The sequence below is a fragment of the Megascapheus bottae genome, chromosome 6 (genome assembly GCF_031878675.1).
Source record: "Megascapheus bottae isolate mThoBot1 chromosome 6, mThoBot2.hap1, whole genome shotgun sequence".
Lineage (NCBI taxonomy): Eukaryota > Metazoa > Chordata > Mammalia > Rodentia > Geomyidae > Megascapheus > Megascapheus bottae.
In genome coordinates this window covers 54,734,758-54,755,772 of record NC_143514.1, presented here as the reverse complement: position 1 = coordinate 54,755,772, position 21,015 = coordinate 54,734,758, and the positions used below count along the sequence as shown (strand labels likewise).

The 21,015-nt window shown below is 40.0% G+C and overlaps 1 protein-coding gene across 2 annotated transcripts in view; it reads right to left on the bottom strand.

The window, feature by feature from the left end:
* The window catches only part of Pik3r3 (phosphoinositide-3-kinase regulatory subunit 3), a 51,199-nt gene that overhangs the window by 10,965 nt on the left and 19,219 nt on the right, over positions 1-21,015 (bottom strand). Inside the window, exons 2-6 of one of the 2 annotated variants that reach the window (XM_090334935.1) lie at positions 12,585-12,693; positions 11,283-11,381; positions 9,371-9,551; positions 8,452-8,577; positions 2,155-2,297 (exon numbers count right to left, since the gene is read on the bottom strand). In XM_090334935.1, coding sequence (XP_090191061.1) covers positions 2,155-2,297; positions 8,452-8,577; positions 9,371-9,551; positions 11,283-11,381; positions 12,585-12,693 — 658 coding nt within the window. Of the gene's footprint in view, positions 1-2,154; positions 2,298-8,451; positions 8,578-9,370; positions 9,552-11,282; positions 11,382-12,584; positions 12,694-21,015 lie in introns of those variants that run through there. The other variant, XM_090334936.1, reaches the window with a different exon arrangement.

Below are 21,015 nucleotides of genomic sequence, written 5' to 3'. Positions count from 1 at the left end.
AAAAAAAAAAAAAAAAAAGAGTATTATTCTATTTCATCTCCTTCTTACCCTCGGGTCACAGTTCAGTAATGAGAATAAGACCCCAACTGACCCAATAAGGCTCAAGTCTATGACTTTTTCTACAACAGTTGTAAGAAAAAAAATCTTTTTCCACTGGGGTTGCTAAATTATAAACATGAGATTTGGGGATTGCTAGAAACTACAATGTTACCTCATACATAAAGGCTTTAGGGTAAGGCTAGCCCAGAGAAAAACTGAATTAAAAAGCAAAGTGAGAAAGAATCCCATTGATCTTGTTTTGGCCCTGGATCCAGCCATGAGTGAACAAGTACAACTATATGTATGGCTTCTTTGTTCCAAGTTTGTCTATGTATCCATTTGTCTCTCTGCTTTTTTACTTTTTTGAGACAGGGTCTTGCCTTGTTATGTAACCATCCTGACCTTGAACTTTCCACCTCCCTGCCTTGTCTACAAGGCCTGGAATTGCAGATATGTCACACCACATATTACTCTAAACACTGTACATATTTTAGTATCTATCATTATCTGCATATTTATTATGCCTTCCAAACTCCTTCTGTATGCTGAGTTCCATAACTAAATATCCAGCTTCCATCTGTCTTCAGACAGTTCCATTTATGTTCTCATGGGAGCATCAAATTTGTTGGCTCTATCTTTGGATGCTTTCCATGCACCCCCTATCATAGTGAATAAATAAATACCACACTTGAAATCTAGGGGAGATCTTGACTTCTCTCACACCTGCCATGTCTGGTCAGGAATCAGCATTTCTTTTGACTTCCTGTTCTGTGTGTATGCCTGTCCTGAGGCTTGAAGTCAGGGCCTGAGCACTATCCCTGAGCTTCTTTTGCTCAAGGTTAACAACACAACTCTACTTCAAGATTTTTTGGTAGTTTAATGGAGGTGTGAGTCTCGCAGACTTTCTTGTCTGGGCTGGCGTTGAACCACAATCCTCAGATCTCAGCTCCTGAGTAGCTAGGATTATAGGCATGTGTGACCAGGATGCAGCTTCTTTTAAGTCTTGTTTTCTGTCATTTCTCACCGATATCACCGAGGACAACCCCATAGTGATCACTAGAAGCAGTTAGACTAGTTGACAGATTAGTCTTTCTGTCTTGGTCTACTCAAATCTCTCATTAGATGACCACTGAAGTTACTTTTTAGCTCAAAGAATATTCAGTACCCATATGTACTCCCGGGCACCAGCTGGGTGCTGGGATGCATCAGGGAAATGAGCCACCATTCCCACTCTCAATGAATTGGCAGTTGTGTGGCAGGGCATTCAGGGATTATGATCAAACACTGTCACAAAGCCCTTAAAATGTTTTGAGGAATCAGGGAAGATTTTCTCTTTCTTTCTTTCTTTTTTTTTTTAGAAAAAGTAATGCTTTGGCTGGGAATATGGCCTAGTGGTAGAGTGCTTGCCTAGCATTCACGAAGACCTGGATTCAATTCCTTGGTACCACATACATACAAAAAAGCCAGAAGTGGTTCTGAGGCTCAAGTGGTAGAGCTCTAGCCTTGAGAAAGTCCAAGGACAGTGCTCAGGCCCTGAGCTCAAGCCCAGGACTGGCAAAAAAAGAAAAAGTAATGTGTAAGTTGAGTGCTAAAGGATGAATAAAACTTAGAAACAACTTAGGTTGCGACAGAAAAAGAACACAGGGGGCCGGGAGTTTGGCCTAGTGGTAGAATGCTTGCCTAGAAAAAATACACAGACAGGAGAAGGTTCTGTGCGGTGCCATTAGTACAAACAGCAAATGATTCCACAGAGCAAAACCATGCCATTTTAGGAGATAAAAACAGGCAAAATAAATTGAGCACCAGTAGCTCAAACCTGTAATCCTAGCTACTCAGAAGGCCGAGTTCAAAGCCAGCCTGGGCAGGAAAGTCTGTGAGACTTTTATTTCCAATAAACTATTCAGAAAAAGCCAGAAGTGACACTATGGCTCAAGTGGTAGAACGCTAGCCTTGAGCCTGAGACACTCAGGGACAACACCTCAGGCCATGAGTTTAAGCCCCAAGACCACAACCACCCAACCACCAAAAAACAAAACAAAACAAAACAAAACCTAGACAAGATAGGAATTACTAAGGAAAAAAATAAGTTGACTTGGCGATATTAAGGAGACTTACCGTTCAATTTCCTTTTCATTTCCTTCTCTGCGAAATCGCTCAATATAGTCTTTGCTATATTGTTCCTGTGTGTGACATTGTTCCTCAAATATTTTAATTGTTTCATTAAAGGCTTCAATTGCAGTCCTCTTCATTTGTATTTCCTAAAGGAGGGGAAAAGTAACAATATACACTTCAATACTTTGGTTTTTTTGTAAACTTGATCTTAAAACAAATTTTTAATTCTAGTTATAAAACTAATTAATTGGACTACAGATGTGGCTCAATTGTTGACAGAGAATGAACAACTTTCCTGGTACATGCAAGACCTATGTTCAGTGTGGGAGTGGGGGCAGGTGGAGCTTGGGAGACAAAGGAGGGAGAGAGGAGAAAAGAGGGAGAGAAACAGAGACAGACAGAGGGAGGAAAAGGACCCAAAGAAGACTTAACCTCTAGTCTACCACAGAAAAGCTTCTGAGGGACCGGGAGTTTGGCCTAGTGGTAGAGTGCTTGCACAAACACCCATTCCTCAGTACCACATACATAGAAAAAGCTGGAAGTGGTGCTGTGGCTCAAGTGGTAGAGTTCTTGCCTTGAGAAAGCCCAAGGACAGTGCTCAGGCCCTGAGTTCAAGCCCCAGTACTAGCAAACAAACAAAAAAGAAAAGCCTCTGAACTGCCAAAAAGGCTGACACTGATAGTAAGGATCACAGCCTTGACCTCAGAAGGAGTGAAAAAGTGAGTAGATAAGGCCAGGAGTTTGGCCTAGTGGTAGCGTGCTTGCCTAGCATGCAGTAAGACCTGGGTTCGATTCCTCGGTACCACATACACAGAAAAAGCTGGAAGAGGCACTGTGGCTCAAGTGGTAGAGCTCTGGCCTTGAGAAAGACCAAGAACTGTGCTCAAGCCCTGAGCTCAAGCGCAGAACTGACTGGCAAAAAAAAAAAAAAAAAAAAAAAAGTGAGTAGATAAGATAGAACCAAAGGGCAAAGTCTTATTCCCAGAAGTGCTCTGTAGAAGTCTTAGGTTATTCTTAACTTCATTTTTAAGGTATATGCTGAGTTTTTCCCAACCAAATCTTCAGTAGATCAGTATGATTAGAAGTGAAGAATTAAAAGGAGAGAGAGAGGTACTGGTGGCTGGAGGCTGAGATCTGAGAAACAGGTTTTGAAACCAGCCCAGGGAAGAAAAGTCTATGAGACTTTTCAACAAACAACTCAGAAAAAAGTTGGAAGCAGCACTGTAGCTCAAGCAGTAGAACACAAACCCCAAGACAGCACCAAAATAAAGAAATAAACAAAGACACTACAAAACAGATTTAATAATTCCAAAAGTCCAGTTAAGTTACGCCACCAGCACTGAACTAAATAGTCCTATATACTTCAGTGACCTCTGCGAGTATCAATAGACTTTACCATCCGAATCATGATTCATCTAACATCTCCAAAAAGGGCTGCATTTTGTTCAACTTGCTTTTTGGGAATGTAATAAAAATGCATACAGGCCTATTGCTAACTTGAACATATACAATTTTAGAAGTCCTAGGCTGGGAATGTGGCGTAGTGATAGAGTGCTTGCCTAATACACATGAAGCCTTGGGTTTGATTCCTCAGTACTATATAAACAGAAAAAGCCAGAACAGTGCTGTGGCTAAAGTTTTAGAGTGCTAGCCTTCAGCAAAAGAAGCTCAGGGACAATGCCCTGTGTTCAAGTCCTATGACTGTCAAAAAAACAAAAACAACAACAAAAAACTGCAAGTCCCGCTGGACAGATTAGAAAGAGATTCGTGAAGATACACAGAACAGATTTCTGACCTCTAATAAGGTTTTGTTGAGGTCATGGTAGAGGCAAACAAATGCCATTAATTACCTCTCTTTTGTCTTGAACAAAGAAACAAACTCTATAACTCTTACTGTTAACACAATTTATAGTGGAGAGTCGAGAGTCGACCGTCTTTCAAGATTAAAAGTTACCTATCCAGCTCTGGCCTAGTTCTTTAAACAAATTAACAATTCACAGTCTACTAACACAAGTAGAGGGGAAAGTACTTGATGTATTATTTACTATCACTACCAAATTTTTAGTTTATGGGGAACATAAACAATGCCTCACACCCACCACCAAAATTATAGGGCCACATGCAAACACACTTCTCCTTTACATCCCCTTCCTTTATCTGTAGATACTGCAGGGCAACTCTACCCTTCTCAGATACTTGGTTCTACAACATTAGCCAGTCCATCTTACATCATCAGCTTCCTAGACTAACAGTTCTTCTCATCAGCACACAAGTAAATTCCGGTTACACCACTTTGGGGGAATTTTTTTCTGGGCCTGGGCACTGTCCTTGAGCTCTTCAGCTCAAGGCTAGTGCTCTACCACTTGAACCATAGCACCACTTCCAGTTTTCTGATGGTTAATTATAAACAAGAATCTCATGGACTTTTGTGCCTGGGCTGGCTTTGAACCATGATCCTCAGATCTCAGCCTCCTGAGTAGCTAGGATTACAAGTGTGAGCTACCAGCGCCCAGCTGGAGGATATTTCTTTATCCTAAATTCTCTGGGAGTGATAGTTAAGCTTCTGGAAAGAGTTGTTCACAGCAGTTCTCTGTCCTCATTTCCCATCCATGCAACTCATTCTAACTTGGTTTTTGTATTTCCTTATTCAAGGCCACCAATGATCTCCACAATATCAAATTCCACTTCTCTTAGTCCAATCCGTCACCACTCCTCTTGGTTATACATAATCTTGATGTCAAATATCCACACATGTAATCATTTTAGTCATTTTTATTAGTTTATTCCCATCCTGAACCAACTCAGGCTCAAGAGACATACTCTCTTTCCACTCTCTAGGAAGAATTCACTTACACCAAAGCAATGTAGATTTTATCTAATTTTACAAGAAAAACTGAAGAAGTCATATTTACATGGCATGTCTCCTGTACGCTAATCACTGGGTCCCTCTTTCTCCTTGCCCCTTTACTTCCCCAAGCTTTAAGCCTCTATTGTGGCTCTTCTCCGCCCATCTGCTCATCTTACTCCAGTTCTCACATTCAAAAATGTAGCCTTCCTCCAGACACTAGTGTCTTTTTTGGTTGCCTCTACATGACCCCTGCCCAGTCCCCCAACCTGAGGATCCTGTCTCAAACCAGCTGACTTCAGGATTCCTTTTCTACAGTTGAATTATCCAATATAACTGAACACTTGGGCAGCTTTTTCCACTTTAGACAGCCACGGCAAGAGAGCAGTAATGCAGGTCTGTAGCCATCAAAGCCACATGCAATAAATTGCCATTTTTCCTAGATTCTGGACTAGAAGTAAGGAGATTTAATCAGAAACTAAAGCATTCTTAACAAAGAGAAGTCCAGATCCAGATGGTTCCACGAGTGCACTTACCAACAATTTATAGAATAGCAATCCTTCTCAAACTTTTCCAAAAAATAGGACACTTTTTAACCTATTCTGTGAGGCTATCCTTACTCGGGTACTCAAATCACACCAAGACACTATATTAAAAAAAAAAAACTACAGACGAGGCCGGGCATGGTGGCTCACGACTGTAATCCTAGCTACTCAGAAGGCTGAGATCTGAGGATTGCAGTTCAAAGCCAGCCCTGGCACTAAAGAACAGACAGAGACTCATATCTCCAATTAACCACTAGAAAACTGGAAGTGGAGCCGTGGCTCCAGGGGTAGGGCAGGAGCTTTGAGCTGAAGAGCTCAGGGACAGAGCCCAGCCCAGAGTGCAAGCCCCATGACCCACCAAAAAGAAAGAAAGAAAGAAAGAGAGAGAGAGAGAGAGAGAGAGAGAGAGAGAGAGAGAGAGAGAGAGAGAGAGAGGGAGGGAGGGAGGGAGGGAGGGAGGGAGGGAGGGAGGGAGGGAGAGAGAGAGAGAGAAAGAAAGAAAGAAAAGAGCCCTACTGACTATCTTTTATAATGCAGGTATAAAAATGTTCAACAAAGCCCAGCAAGATACCTCACGCCTGTAATCCTAGCTACTCAAGAGGCTGCGATCCTAGAATCACGGTTCAAAGCCAGCCTGGGCACAAAAGTCTATGAGACTCTTATCTCCAATTAACCACCAGAAAACCAGAAGTGTCACTGTGGCTCAAGGGGTAGGGCAGTAGCCTTGAGCTGAAGAGCTCAAGGAAAGTGCTCAGGCCTAGAGTTCAAGTTCCATAACCAAAAAAAAAGAATTTAAACAAAGCGCTAGCTAAATTTTCAGTAATTTAGAAAGATGTATACCATGATTATAGCCCAATAATACAAGGGTAATTCAACAAATAGAAATCAAGGTCATATACCACATTAGAAGGATGAATAAAATATATCATCAACTGAACTGATGCTAGACCACTTGACAAAATCCAACATTCTTTCATGATAAAAGCATCCAATAAACTGGGTTCCATGGCTCACACCTGTAATCCAAGCTATTTAAAAAGCTGAGATCTGAGGCTCATGGTTCAAAGCCAGCCAGGCAGGAAAGTCTGTGAGATTCTTTTTTTTTTTTTCTTGGTCAGTCAGGTGCCTGGCTTAGTCTGTGAGATTCTTATTTGCAGTTAAGCACCAAAAAAGCCAGAAGTGAAGCCTTAGCTCAAGTAGAAAAGCATTAGCCTTGAATGAAAGTGCTTAGGAATACTGGTCAGGCGCTGAGTTCAAGCTCCAGGACTGGTACATACAAAACAACAACAAAATTGAATAAGCAAAGAACTGCCTTAACATGATGAAGGCTATGAGCTGACTGATATTCTCAAGTTCTAACCCCTGAGAACGTAGAATATGACCTTCTTAAAAAAATACAATCTTAGCCGGGCATGGTGGCTCACACCTATAATCCTAGCTACTCAGGAGGCTGAGATATAAGGGTTGCTGTTCAAAGCCAGCCTGGACACTAAAGTACAGGAGCCTCTTATCTCCAATTAACCACTAAGAAACCGAAAAATGGCGTTGTGGCTCAAGGGGTAAGGCAGTAGCCTTGAGCCAAAGAGCTCAGGGACAACACCCAGGCCCAGAGTTCAAGACCCACGACCAACAATCAAAAAATTGAAAAGAAAAAAAAAAAAACAATCTTTACAGATGTACTTGAGAGATTAAGATGAGGTCATATTAGGTTAGTGTGATCCCTAATCCAGTGACTAGTGTCCTTATAAAGACAGAAAACAGAGACACCGCAGAAGAATGCCATTAATGATGAAGCACAGATTGCGTCACCTGCTATAAGGAATGCCAAGGATTATAAGCAACTATTAGGAAAAAACAAAAAGGCAAGAAAGAATTCTTCCCCAAAGCCTTCAGACATCCTAAAGAATAGAAAGAAAAACAAAACACTACAAATTAAATAATTGATGCAGTATTAATAACCAGATACATTTTAAATTTTCTTTTTTCTTTCTTTCTTTTTTTTTTTTCCCCAGTCCTGGGCTTGAGCTCAGGGCCTGAGCACTGTCCTTGGACTTTCTCAAGGCTAGAGCTTTACCACTTAAGCCTAGGCACCATTTCTGGCTTTTTTCTCTGTATGTGGCACCGAGGAATGGAACCCAGGTCTTTGTGCATGCTAGGCAAGCACTCTACCACTAGGCCAAACTCCCGGCCCCATTTTAAAATTTCTAAAATGTAACAAAGCAAAAACAAAACAAAAATAAACAAGCAAGAAGATAAGATGTCACAAATACTAGGGTCACTATTTTTTTCTAAATGTGAAAAAAAAAAATAAAAGATCTTACCCAGGTGACAGTGGTTTATGCCTATTAATCGAAGCTACTCAGGGGCTGAGATCTGAGGATTACAGTTTGAAACCAACCAGACTCTATTTTATTTTTTTCTTTTGCCAGTTCTGGGCCTTGAATTCAGGGCCTGAGCACTGTCCTTGGGTGTTTTCAAGGCTAGAGGTCTACCACTTGAGCCACAGCACCAATTCTGGCTTTTTTTCTATGTTTGTGGTACCAAGGAATCAAACCCGGATCATCATGGAAGCTAGGGAAGCACTCTACCACTAATCTAAACTCCTGGTCCATGTCTGAGACTCTTATCTCCAATTAACCACTCAAAAACCAGAAGTGATGCAGTGGCTCAAAGTAGTGTAGTGCTAGATTTGAGCAAAAGAGCTCAGGGACAGCATTCATACCTTGAGTTCAAGCTCTGGACCAGCAAAAAAAAAAAAAAAGTAATAGGAATTTGTGAATGGGTGGATTTCTATCATCATAGTCTCAAAAATTCTGTCTAAGATATTAAGGCAACTGAAGATCATCAAAGGAATTCTAGAAAATCTGATACCATTCATACTTATTAGACCAAACACAGAAATACACTGACCTGGGATGTTCTGGTATATTCTTCATATAGCCTGTCATATTCTTTACTCTTTTCCTGATACTGAGAGTGGTACTCTTGAAGTTTTTTACCTACTGCATCAATATTATCTTCTTTTACCAACTGATCCTATACAGGCACACAAAAGAAGTAGTGAATGTTAGCAATTCTGACATGTTTTTCCTTGTCTGTTTTTAAATTATACTTCAAATTTATAAGTTCAAGCCACTGTATTGATGCAAAAGCACTAAATTCCTGCGTAAGAGCTAATACTGAACTTTAAATTATATACAAATATTTTAAAAATTAAAAAATGAAAGCAAGCTAGGAATGTACTTTGGTGGTAGAGTACTCGCCTAGCATGTATGAAGTCCTAGGTTTGATTCTTTAGTACCACAAAAACAGAAAAAGCCCAAAGTGGCACTGTGGCTCAAGTGGTAGAGTACCATCCTCTAGAAGCACTCTAAAAGCTTAGGGACAGTGCCTAGGCCCTGAGTTCAAGCACCAGGACTCGGAGGGGGTGGGGGGGGAAGAAATGAAAGCCAAAAAATGGTGCTGCATGCCTATAATTCTAGCACTCAGGAGGCTGAGGAAAAAACATCAGGAGTTCAAGGCCAGCCTGGGCTACAGCGTGAGACCCCATTGGAGTTGAGAGAAAAATATGGGTGAGGACAGAGGAGAAAAGATGAGAAGAATCCTCTGTAAGTGGGTGCATAAACACAATAGTTTGTATAGCTAATAAATACACTGAATAAGCTATTATAAAACAGTATATGTACGTTCAAACTCTTTGAAAGATCTAAATTTTTAAGAAAATTCAAAATGACTACATCTCTTTTCAACTAATAAGCCTGTCTTTAAAAAAATCACATTGTTAGTTGATGACTTGCTCAAATGCTGTGAAAAATGTCTATGGTCATACCTGTTGATACCTGGACACTGGGTACATCAGCTTCACATCAAGTTTGGGATTGTACTGAGCAAGAGATTCATGATGATAGTGGTTAATGAGCTCCACCACAGAATTAAATGTCAAAGGATCAGAAAAGCCATATTTACCATCCCGATGATAGATCTTTATTAACTTATTATTGCCTCCTTTCCTGTGAAAAACAAAACAACTGTAGTTTTTCCCCAAAAATTATGTTTAAAATTAGTTTTGGAAGTGGCGCCTGTGGGTCCAGTGGTAGAGCGCTAGCCTTGAGTGGAAGAGCTCAGGGTTAGCACTCAGGCTCAGAGTTCAAGCCTCATGACTGACAAAAATAAATAGAAGAATTAGTTTTATATGGTAATATGATAGTTTATTTACATGATAAACAAGTTCTACTATGCTAATAGGACTAGGAATGGCAAATATACATATATATATATATATGTCTGTATGTGTGTGTGTGTAAGGACATATAAAATCATTTTTATCTTTTGTCCATAAAAAATATTGGTTATTAAAAGTGAACACATCGGGGCTGGGTGTTTGGCCTAGTGACAGAGTGCTTGCCTAGCAAGCATGAAGACCCAGGTTCAATTCCTCGGTGCCACATACATAGGAAAAAGCCAAAAGTAGTGCTGAGGCTCAAGTGGTAGAGCTCTAGCCTTGAGAAAGTCCAAGGACAGTGCTCAGGCCCTGAGCTCAAGCCCAGGACTGGCAAAAAAAAAAAAAAAAAAAAAAAAAAATAGTGAACACATCTATATAGCATTCTGAATAAGCAAATCTGGCCACCAAAACAAATCATTTAAAAAAGAAACTTGTGGGTCAGGAGTTTGGCCTGGTTATAGAGTGCTTCTAGCATGCACAAAGACCCATGTTTGATTCTTCAGTACCACATACATAGAAAAAAAAGCCAGAAGTGGTGCTGTGGCACAAGTGGTAAAGTGCTAGCCTTGAGAAAGTCCAAGGACAGTACTCAGGCCCTGAGTTCAAGCCCAGGACTGGCAAAGAAAAAAAAAAGAAAGAAAGAAAAGAAAAACTTGTCAGCCAAGTGACAATGACTCATACCTGTAAACCTAGCTACTCAGAAGGCTGAGATCTGAGAATCACAGTTCAAAGCCAGCCCCATGCAGGGAGTCCATGAGACGCTTATCTTCAATTAATCACCAGAAAACCAGAAGTGGAGCTGTGGCTCCAAAGGTAAGAGCTCTAGCCTTGAGCATAAAGGTCAATCAGCAGAAAACCAAAAGTGGCACTGTGGTTCAGTGGTTTAGTGCCAGCCTTGTGAGCAAATAGCTCACAGATATGGCCAGGCCCAGGCCCTGATTTCAAGCCACATGATCAAAACCAAAAACATACGCCCTTAACTTCTACCTCATTAGTTCAAATCAAATATATACTTCTTACTCATCCAAACTTATGGATTTTAGTCTTTGCATTTTATTTCTACATAAAAGAAAAATGATTGCCACTTTTATAAGATGTTTATTTACTGTGCAAGAAAAAAAACATTTTAAAGAGGTAGCCAAACTGAAAATTACATATACAGATTGGGTAGAAATATGAAAAATATTAAATAAAATTAAATAAGCCGAGCACGCTGGCTCACACCTGTAATCCTAGCTACTCAAGAAGCTGAGATCTGAGGACCAAGGTTCAAAGCCAGCCCAGGCACTAAAGTCAGTGAGACTCTTATCTCCAATTAACCACCAGAAAACCAGAAGTGGCCCTGTGGCTTAAGGAGTAGGGCAGTAGCCTTGAGCTGAAGAGCTCAGCGACAGTGCCTAGGCCTGGAATTCAAGCCCCACAACTGACAAAAAAAAAAAGAAGATTTAAATAAGATTCAGAATCCCCTATATACTCAGAACCTAAAGGTGGCAGGAGCCAGAGGGTAAAGAATACTCACCTCAAAGTCAATGTATAATCTCCCTGCAATTTTGTTGAGGCGTCTCGGACCAAGAAGGTACCATCTGGCATGTCCCGTAATTTGTCATTTACCTCCTCCCTGAAAAACACAATTAGAGAAAGCATGCAAAAGCGTAAGCATGGTTGTCTTCCCATTTTATTGCTGAATTAGAAGTTGGGTGTGACTAAGTTATAGTCATGGAGGCGGTCAGAGGTCATTTAGTGACTCCCTCTAGATATACTCCTTTCTGTTTCCATTGTTCCATAGTCTTCTAAGGGAAGACTACTGATTTTTAAACCAATTCCAAGAGACTGAAGAAGATCATGTTTCTATTAAGCCTTTAGGACGTTCTTAGGCAGGTCTGAACTTGCAGGAAAACTAGTTTCAGAAAAACCTTGCAGGTGTTTAGAAAGACCCTTATATTTAAGCAACAGTGGTAGCTGTTGCTGAACAGAAAAGGAAAACTTACTTAAATTCACAATGTTCAATTGATATTCACTAATTTTTCTTTTTGCCAGTCCTGGGGCTTGAACTCAGGGCCTGGGCACTGTTCTTTGACACTTTTTGCACAAGGCTAGCTCTCTACCACTAGGCTTGGGCTTTCCTCAAGGCAAGTGCTCTACCACTTGAGCCATAACACCACTTCTGGTTTTTATATATATGTGGTACCGAGGAATCAAACCCAGGGCTTTGTGAATGCTACGCAAGCACTCTACCACTAGGCTACACTCCTGGCCCTGATATTCATTAATTTGAATTTATACTAAGAATAAATGTATTCTTCAGGGTTGGTTTCACAATTTAAGGGACAATTATAGCACTAAAAGAAAATGGCAGGACACAGAAGATCCTTGAACTGAGCACCAATGGCTCACGCTTACAATCCTAGCTACTCAGGAGGCTGAGATCTGAGGATCATGGTTTGAAACCAGCCTGGGCAGAAAAGCTTGTGAGACTCTCATCTCTAATTAACCACCCAAATATTAAAGCCAGAAGTGGAGCTTAAGTCTGAATCATACCTAACTTCTTAAATGTGTAAGTTTCATATATGCTGAAATCTATCTTCACTATAATATTAAAAGTAATAATCATACCCATAATTTAAAGATTCTTCTTGCAACTTTATGGACAGACAACAGCTCTTGTCATAGAAAGAAAAGAATTAAGGACAGCTAAATTCACAAAATTCACACGCAAATTCTAAAATGGTAATCTTCAAATGCTAAGTAGTACAACATTAAATGATTAAACTACTACTTCTCAAAAAATTTAATTGCATTCAGCTATAGTTGCATTAATTACCTGGAAATATCCCCCCAGTACCATTCTGCATCCTGAAGAGAAACGGAACTGTCTTTCATTCCATTTGTAACTGATGAAGTCATTGGTTTAGGCGGCTTTGGTGGAAGAGCTACAAGAGAAATGAACATGATTTTGCATATATAAATTGTCATTTACTTATTTGTTTACTTAGGAGCAGCTAATTAACCAATGTAGCTAAGATTCAAATAACTGCGGATCCAATAACTGTTATTTTAGGTTTAATGTTAGCTAAAAGAGTTCTTTAGAATTTTACCTATTACCTAAAAGTAAAAATTTTTTAAGCTAAGTATTTTTTTAGCTACTTATGAAATACTGTTAATTCAGCAAAACATACTGTCTTTCTTTTGAAAGAAGTCTTTTCCCTATTTGAGAGTCTAAAATCAAGAGGATCTTGGTTCCAGGCCACTTTGAGCAAAAAAGTCTGTAAGACTCAGGCACAACATTAAAAGCTAGGCATGGTAGTCACTTGTTACTCTAACTGTAATGGGAAGCATAAAATAGGAGGATCAAGGTCCAGGCACATGCCTAGGTAGGAAATGCAATCTGTCTCAGAAATAAGAAATGCAAAAAAGGACTGGAGGTGTAGTTTAGCAGCAGAGCCCCTGTTTAACAAGGATGAGGCCTTCATTTTAAATTAGTTTAAATCCTAGTAGTGCTCCCTGGACTGAACCCTAAGGTCTGTGCTGTCATCTAAATATCCATATATTTATCTTAGCTAGTTCATCTAGATAGCTTACAGCTTCTTCATCAGCATATGCTGCTTCACCTTTTATATAATAAAGACAGCTTGACAGCTTCTTTTCGTTCTTTTTTTTTGTGTGTGGGGGGGGTTGAATTCGGCCTGGGCACTGTCCCTCCTGTGCTTTTCAGCTCAAGGATACTGCCCTACTCCTGGGCGTGAGCATTGTCTGTGAGCTTTTCAGCACAAGGCTACCCTCCTACCCTTTGAGCCAAACCCCACTTCCTGTTTTCTAGAGGTTAATTGTAGATAAGCCTCAGGAAGATATGCCTGGGCTGGCTTTGAACCTTGATCCTCAGATCTCAGCCTCCTGAGTAGCTAGGATTACAGGTGTACAGCTTCTTTTCTTAAACTCCATGTACCAACACTCCTTTCTTCTGTAGCTTCCTTGCTTCCCACCCTTTAGAGAACTGAAGAGAGCAGCAGGAACTTGCTCTGGATCAGGCATTGGATACAGGAATGTGTGGCCAGTTTGATCTTCCATCTAGGCCACTAAAGCTTTCTTTGTATCAACAATGAGGCTATTTGGCATTCTTATTCATGTGTTCAGTGGAGACAACTTTTAATTTCTTAAAGCAATTTTTCCATTGTATTCACAACTTGGCTAAGTGCTTAACACAAGAAATTTCATTTTTAGCCTAGCACAGCTTTCTTGACATGCCTTCTTCACTAAATTTAACCATTTCTAACATTTGATTTAAAGTGAGACATGCAGGGAAGATGGTGGTGAAAAAATCTAAAAATATCCTCCATATGTATCATTTTAAAATTCCAACATGAGCCAGGCGCCAGTGGCTCATGTACATAATCCTAGCTATTCTGGAAGCTCAGATCTGAGGACTGCAGTTCAAAACCAATCCAGTCAGGAAGCCTGTGAGACACTTATCTCCAATTAACTACACACACACACACACACACACACACACACACACACACACACACACAAAACCAGAGTGAGCTGAGGCTAAAGTATTAGAGCTTTAGCAAAAAAAGGTCAAAGACAGAGCCCAGGTCCTGAGTTCTAGCCCCAGGAGGGTGGGAAAAATCCAATATAAAACAGCAAAAAATACTTAATCTTGGACTGGGAGTTTGGGCTAGTGGTAGAGTGCTTGCCTAGCATGCATGAAGACCTGGGTTCAATTCCCCGGTACCACATATATATAAAAACCAGAAGTGGTGTTATGGCTCAAGTGGTAGAGCACTTGCCTTGAGGAAAGCCCAAGGACTGGCCAAAAAAAAAAATTACTTAACTTCTAACTTCCATAGTACTGAAATTTAAATAAATTGAAACTTTTTATTTTTCCCAGTCCTGGGGCTCTTTGCTCAAGGCTAGCACTCTGCCACTTGAGCCACAGCACTACTTCCAGCTGTTGCTGAGCCTGTGGTATCAAGGACCCAGGGCTTCATGCATGTTAGGCAGGGCTTCATGCATGTTAGGCGAGCAGTCTACAATTAGGATACACTTTTAAAATAGAGAAAGTACTCATAAAGTAGTTCACTGTATCATACAATATTTGTCTTAAAAAACACTATGCAGCCGGGCAAGGTGGCTCACGCCTGTAATCCTAGTTACACAGGAGGCTGAGATCTGAAGATCAGGGTTCAAAGCCAGCCTGGGCACTAAAGAACAAGTGACTCTTATCTCCAATTAATCAATGAAAAATGGGAAGTGGGGCTGTGGCTCAATGGGTAGGGTGGTAGCCTTGAGCTAAAGAGCTCAGGAACAGTGCCCAAGCTCAGAGTCCAAGCTCCATGGCCCACAAAAAAGAAAGAAAGAAAGAAAGAAAGAAAGAAAGAAAGAAAGAAAGAAAGAAAGAAAGAAAGAAAGAAAGAAGGAAGGAAGGAAGGAAGGAAGGAAGGAAGGAAGGAAGGAAGAAAGAAATAGAAGAAAGAAAGGAAGGAAGGAAGGAAGGAAGGAAGGAAGGAAGGAAGGAAGGAAGGAAGGAAGAAAGAAAGACAGACCATGCAGAACTGGAGGCAAGCCTCAAGATGTAAAGTGCTTGGCTCACAGTGTAAATTCCCGAGTTCATAATCCCAATCCCAAAGGGAAGAAAAATGTACGGCAAGAAACTGCAACTGACACATAAGCTTCTTTCTTCATGGAGCTCCACTTTTATTTAAGACTAAACAAAATCTTCATAATTAGATTTTTGGCAGACATTTTTCCTGAAAATAAGCCAAGACTTATTGAGAGATTTGTAGCCTATGCCTGTGATCAAAACCTTCAGGCAGCCAAGGCCAGAAGATCAGGAGTTCAAGGTCAGCCCAGACTATATCGTAAGACAAGAAAGAAGAGGGAAAGGGGGAAGAACAGAGAGCAGAGGAAAGAAATAAAAGGAAGAGCATGAGAGAGGATCCTGAGGGCAAGGCCTGTTTGAGATAAATGGCATTGGTGGCTCACACCAATAATCCTAGATACTATGGACACTTTTGCTCAAGATTAGTACTCTGCCAGTTGAGCCACAGTACCACTTCTAGCTTTTTCTATATAATGTGATACCAAGGAATTGAACCCAGGGCTTCATGCATGCTAGGCAAGCACTCTGCTAGGCTACGCTCCTGGCCCTCCTTGATCACTTTTTGCTCAAGGCTAGTGCTCTGCCACTTGAGTGACAACAACACTCCGGTTTTTTCTGAGTATGTGTTACAAAAGAATAGAACCCAGGTCTTCACGCATGCTAGGCAAGCACTCTACCACTAGGCTATGCTCCCAGCCAAGTCCATAAGACTCATCTTCAATAAACTACTCAGAAAACTGGTTCAAAAGGTAGAGAACTAACCTTGAACAAAGGCTGACTCAAGGAGAGTGCCCAGGCCCTGAGTTCAAGCCCCACAACCAACAAAATAGAAAAAGAAAAGGAAAAAAAAAAAAAAAAACTTAAGTACCAGAGCATAAATTTAACCAAGTGGCAAAAGAATTTTATTATGAATGAAACTATAAGTGAAAGTTATTTAGCCTTAAAATAAAGACACTAGAAGACAGAAACAACTTCTCTGCTCATGGATTGGCAGCATTAAAATTGGGGAAAAGATCATGCTACCAAAAGCAATACTATATAGGCACCCCCACCAAAAAAAAAAAATCCTTTGTAGTTAGAGTTGAGGGTGTTTAAATACTAAGAACATAAAAATATTATCCAGTTAAGCACTATCAAAGTCAAATGGTGTTATCAAAGAAAGACACAATAAGCCTGAATTATTTTTCAGATTATAAATTCTAACACTCTAAGCAGAAAATTTTAACCATGATACCATGACCCAATTAGTGAATGGCAGCCTGAATTTCTGGGATCACTAAACCAGCTTTTACCAAGCACTGCTAAGGAATCAAGGAAGGCAGGGGAAAAAAATCTGGCTATATATATTTGTGAATAATCAGATATTATAAAAGATCAAAATAAAATAATGCAAAATAAAATTTAAAATGTATTTCCCAAACTCATAAATCTATTCCATTTCAAAAGGGGGAAAAATACAAATCAGAACTACTAGGGATTTAATTTCTCATGCAGAAATACACTTTAAAAAAAAAAACAAAACTGAGCATGAAGCCCTGGGCTGGATTCCTCAACACTACATACACAGAAAAAGCCAGAATTGGTGCTGTGGCTTAAGTGGTAGAGTGCTGGACTTGAGCAAAAGCAGCTCAGGAACAGTGCACAAGCCCTGAGTTCAAGTCCAGGACTGGCAAAAAAAAAAAAAAAAAAAGACTTGTTCCTCAAGGGTCAATGAGACAACTATTTCAGAAGAAAAGACATATAATTTTAACTAAATGTTCAACTTTTTGAAAGCCTAAAAATAAAACTGCAGAAATGGAAGGAAAGAAACAAGATTTTAGAAAAGGAAAAAAGATGGACAGCTTTAACCTACTTCTTTTTAAAAAGCAATAATTAAATAAATTTCTTCCCAGCAGCAGTGAGCTGCCACATTCAAATCCCAGCCTTCTCTGACTAGTTGGCATGCAACAGTGAATTACAGAACAATTTTGCTCATGCATGGACAAATTCGATTCTGCCTCACTGGAATGATTTCTCTATAGAGTACTCATTAGTAACACTAACCCTCCTCTCCTATGCCCCCCAAACCAACCTGCTTTGTGAGCTAAATCCCAATTCCCAATCAAAAGTTGTTGGAAAAACTAATCTTCGACTGAAAACAGAACAACAACCAACCATTACTTTGAATCTGGATCATATATTACTGATGCAGAGATAGAAAACTGTGCAGTTTTCTAGTAAGTAGCTTTTATTGAGCTTCTTGGCTCACAACAAAATCCAAGTATGATTTTATTTTTGGAGACATGTTTAAATTATACAACTTTTTTTTGAAAATATGCTTTTCTGAAAAACTTTCATAATCAAAATGAACAATGGCTTCAACAGTTTGCAGGGAAAACTTTATGACTTATTGGAAGAGCATTTACCTACTTTGTGCAATGGCCCTGGGTTTGGCTCCCAGGAGAGAAGTCCAGAGGTGGGAGTGGGGGTGGGGATTAAGATTGATGTTAATGTGATTTTTATCTCCTTAGGTACCTTTTCCTTCAGATTTCAATTAATTTGGTACTGGTTTTATTGCCCACTCATGATTATAATTTGGGTAAACAGTTTCTTCAGTTAAAGTTGACTACCTTGAGACTCAATGATAATTTCCTGGTAGGAATAAATTAATTACATGCTAATAATATATTGAATAACTTCTCTAGTTAAGATTTTTAGAATTGTTCACAAACACACAGATGGAACGAACTGAAACTCCCCTCACCCCCTTCACCCCCTGCTGGTCGTGGGGTTGGGGCCTGGGTGCCGTCCCTGAGCTCTTTGAGTTGAAGGCTAAAGCCCTATCCCTGCAGCCACCACTTCCGGTTTTCTAGTGGTTAATTGAGGATAAGTATCCCCTCACGGTCTTTAGTGCCCTGGCTGGCTTTGAACCTTGATCCTTAGATCTCAGCCTCCTGAGTAGCTAGGATTATAGGCATGAGCCACTGTGCTCAGCAAAAAGGGTCTTTTAAAAAAATGTTGAGGATCACGATTGAAAACCAGCAAGGCCACTAAAGTCCTAAGACTCTTACTGCCAATTAATCACCAGAAAAGTGGAAGTGGTGCTGTGGCTCAAGGGGTGGGGCGGTAACCGAGAGCTGAAGAGCTCAGGGACAATGCTCAGGCCTGGACTTCAAGTCCGACGCCAAAAAAAAAAAAAAAAAAGGGCCCTTTTCACAGATTATTAATTAGTAAACTTCAAGTTAAAATAAAATCCCCTGTATCTCTGCCATAAACTAGAAATGTAGCTTTGTACAAAACAAAATTTTTTTTCATTGCTGAGGACCAAAATTAGGGCTTGTACTTGCCCAAGCAAGTACCTCTTCACTTTGCTAAATCTCTAATCCCATCTTAAACTCTTATCTACTTATTGTTTAGTTGTACAGCATCTCCTATCTCCTATCTCTAGTTGTTTTTTGTCTGTTTGTTGCCTTTGTATGTAGTTACTCAAGTCAACAGCTAAACTATGAGTATTACAAATTATTTACATGTGTTTTTGAAAAGAATAATCAGAACAAAAAAAGAAGCACTAACCATAGTGGGGATGTGGAGGCCTGGGGGGGGGTGTAAGCCATGCAGCACTGTGTATGTGCTTGGACTAGATGCTGTCACTGAGCTTTTTTGTTCAAGGACAGTGCTCTACCATTTGAACTTTTTTTTTTCTTCTTCTGTTTATATGGTACTGAGGACTCAAACACAGAGGGTTCATGCATACACTCCACCACTAAGCCACAATCCCAATTCCCCATTTGAACTTTTTGGTGGTTAAATGAAAATATAGAGTCTCATGGACCTTCCTGCCCAGGCAAGCTTCCAACCACAACCCTCAGATCTCAGTCCCTGAGAACCTAGGATTATAGGCATGAGCCACTACTTTGTATTGTTATGACCCTTAATGCTATTACAGGCATCACCTACAGCATTTCACTCTGCAATGCTATTTTTTAAATTGTTATAATAAAGGTGATGTACACTGGGGTTAGTTACATAATTCAGGTAATTTAGGACAATGTCACCCCTTCCCTTGCTTTCTCCCAATTTTTTTTTCCTCCTGTGTGCATTATGTTTTTAAGATTCATTTATAGGGCCGCGAGTTTGGCCTAGTGGTTAAAGTGCTTGCCTAGCATACACAAAGACCCGGGTTCGATTCCTTGGTACCACATATATAGAAAAAGCCAGAAGTGGTGCTGAGGCTCAAGTGGTAGAGTTGTAGCCGTGAGAAAGTCCAAGGACAGTGCTCAGGCCCTGAGCTCAAGCCCAGGACTGGCAAAAAAAAAAAAAAAAAAAAAGATTCATTTATACTAATACTAATGTTTTATTGTCCCACTATTCTCTGACATTAAATATTCTACAAAGAATTTATTTTTATTCTAGTATAACAGAATAATGTACGAGAAAAAGAAAAGCATTCCTTGTTCCTATCCCAGGAAATAGGGGTTAAAGACTCCCAAATTTTGCCAGGATGGCTCAAGCCTGTAATCACAGCTATTCGGGAGGCTGAGGTCTGAGGATTGTATTGAAGTCAGTACAGACAGAAAACTCCCTGATACTGTATCTGCAGTTAACTAGCAAAAATGCCACAGTGGTGACTTAAATAGTGGAGTGCCAGACCTGATGAGTAAACACTCTAAGCTTGAGGCCCTGAGTTCAAACTCCAGAACAGGTGGGCGAGAAAAAAAAAGCCATATAAGCTGGGCTCATGCCTGTAAGCCTAGCTACTCAGGAGGCTGAGATCTGAGGATCATAGTTTGAAATCAGCCCAGGCACAAAAAGACAAAAAGTCTGTCTGTCTGTCCGTAAGACTTTTATCTCCAATTAACTACTAGAAAACTGGAAATGGTGCTGTGGCTCAAGGGGTAGGGTGGTAGCCTCAACCTGAAGAGCTCAGGGACAGTGCCCAGGTCCAGACTTCAAGCCCCATGACAAAAAAAAAAAAAGCCACATAGATAAAACGGCAGGAACTTTTCCATAAATATTATAATAGTTCTCTTCTTTTGATACTTTACTAAATTTATAACTTAAAGAAAGTCAACTAGTAAACCTCTGTAAATATATATATAGTACTGTTACTCCCTTTAGTGTTTATATAAACTGATAAACATAAATCTTAAAGCCACAAAAACGTTTTATATGAATGTGTAATAACTTAAATATTCCCTCAGTCTTGGACCTCAACCACTCTCTGGCCAGTATCTACCACATGCCTTGTTCTTTTGCCACAGTAGTGCGGTAAATCACTCAGCCACGGGGAATCACTCCACCATCTGCTTCCTCTATTCTACCACAAGTGCTGAGTCCTGCTGAGAAAAGCACAATAGTTTGGGAATGCACGCCATTATATCTTTGCAGTTTCTAATCTAAACTAAAATTGCTATCCTATTAGTCATTTCTCCATATGTCTCTGGCCAGTGACCTTCTCCATCCTACACTGTCACTCAACCCAACAGTCCATACAAGAACTCTTTTCTTATCTACAAGAGTATATTCTAAGTCTTCTAGTGCATGACTGAAGAAACTCCAGAATATAGGGCTTTCTTCCTATACATATATTCCTAAAATAAAGTTTAGTTTAGGAATTATGCACAATAAGAGATTGAACAAGATGCATTGTATTCATAAACTGATCTTTAGTTGT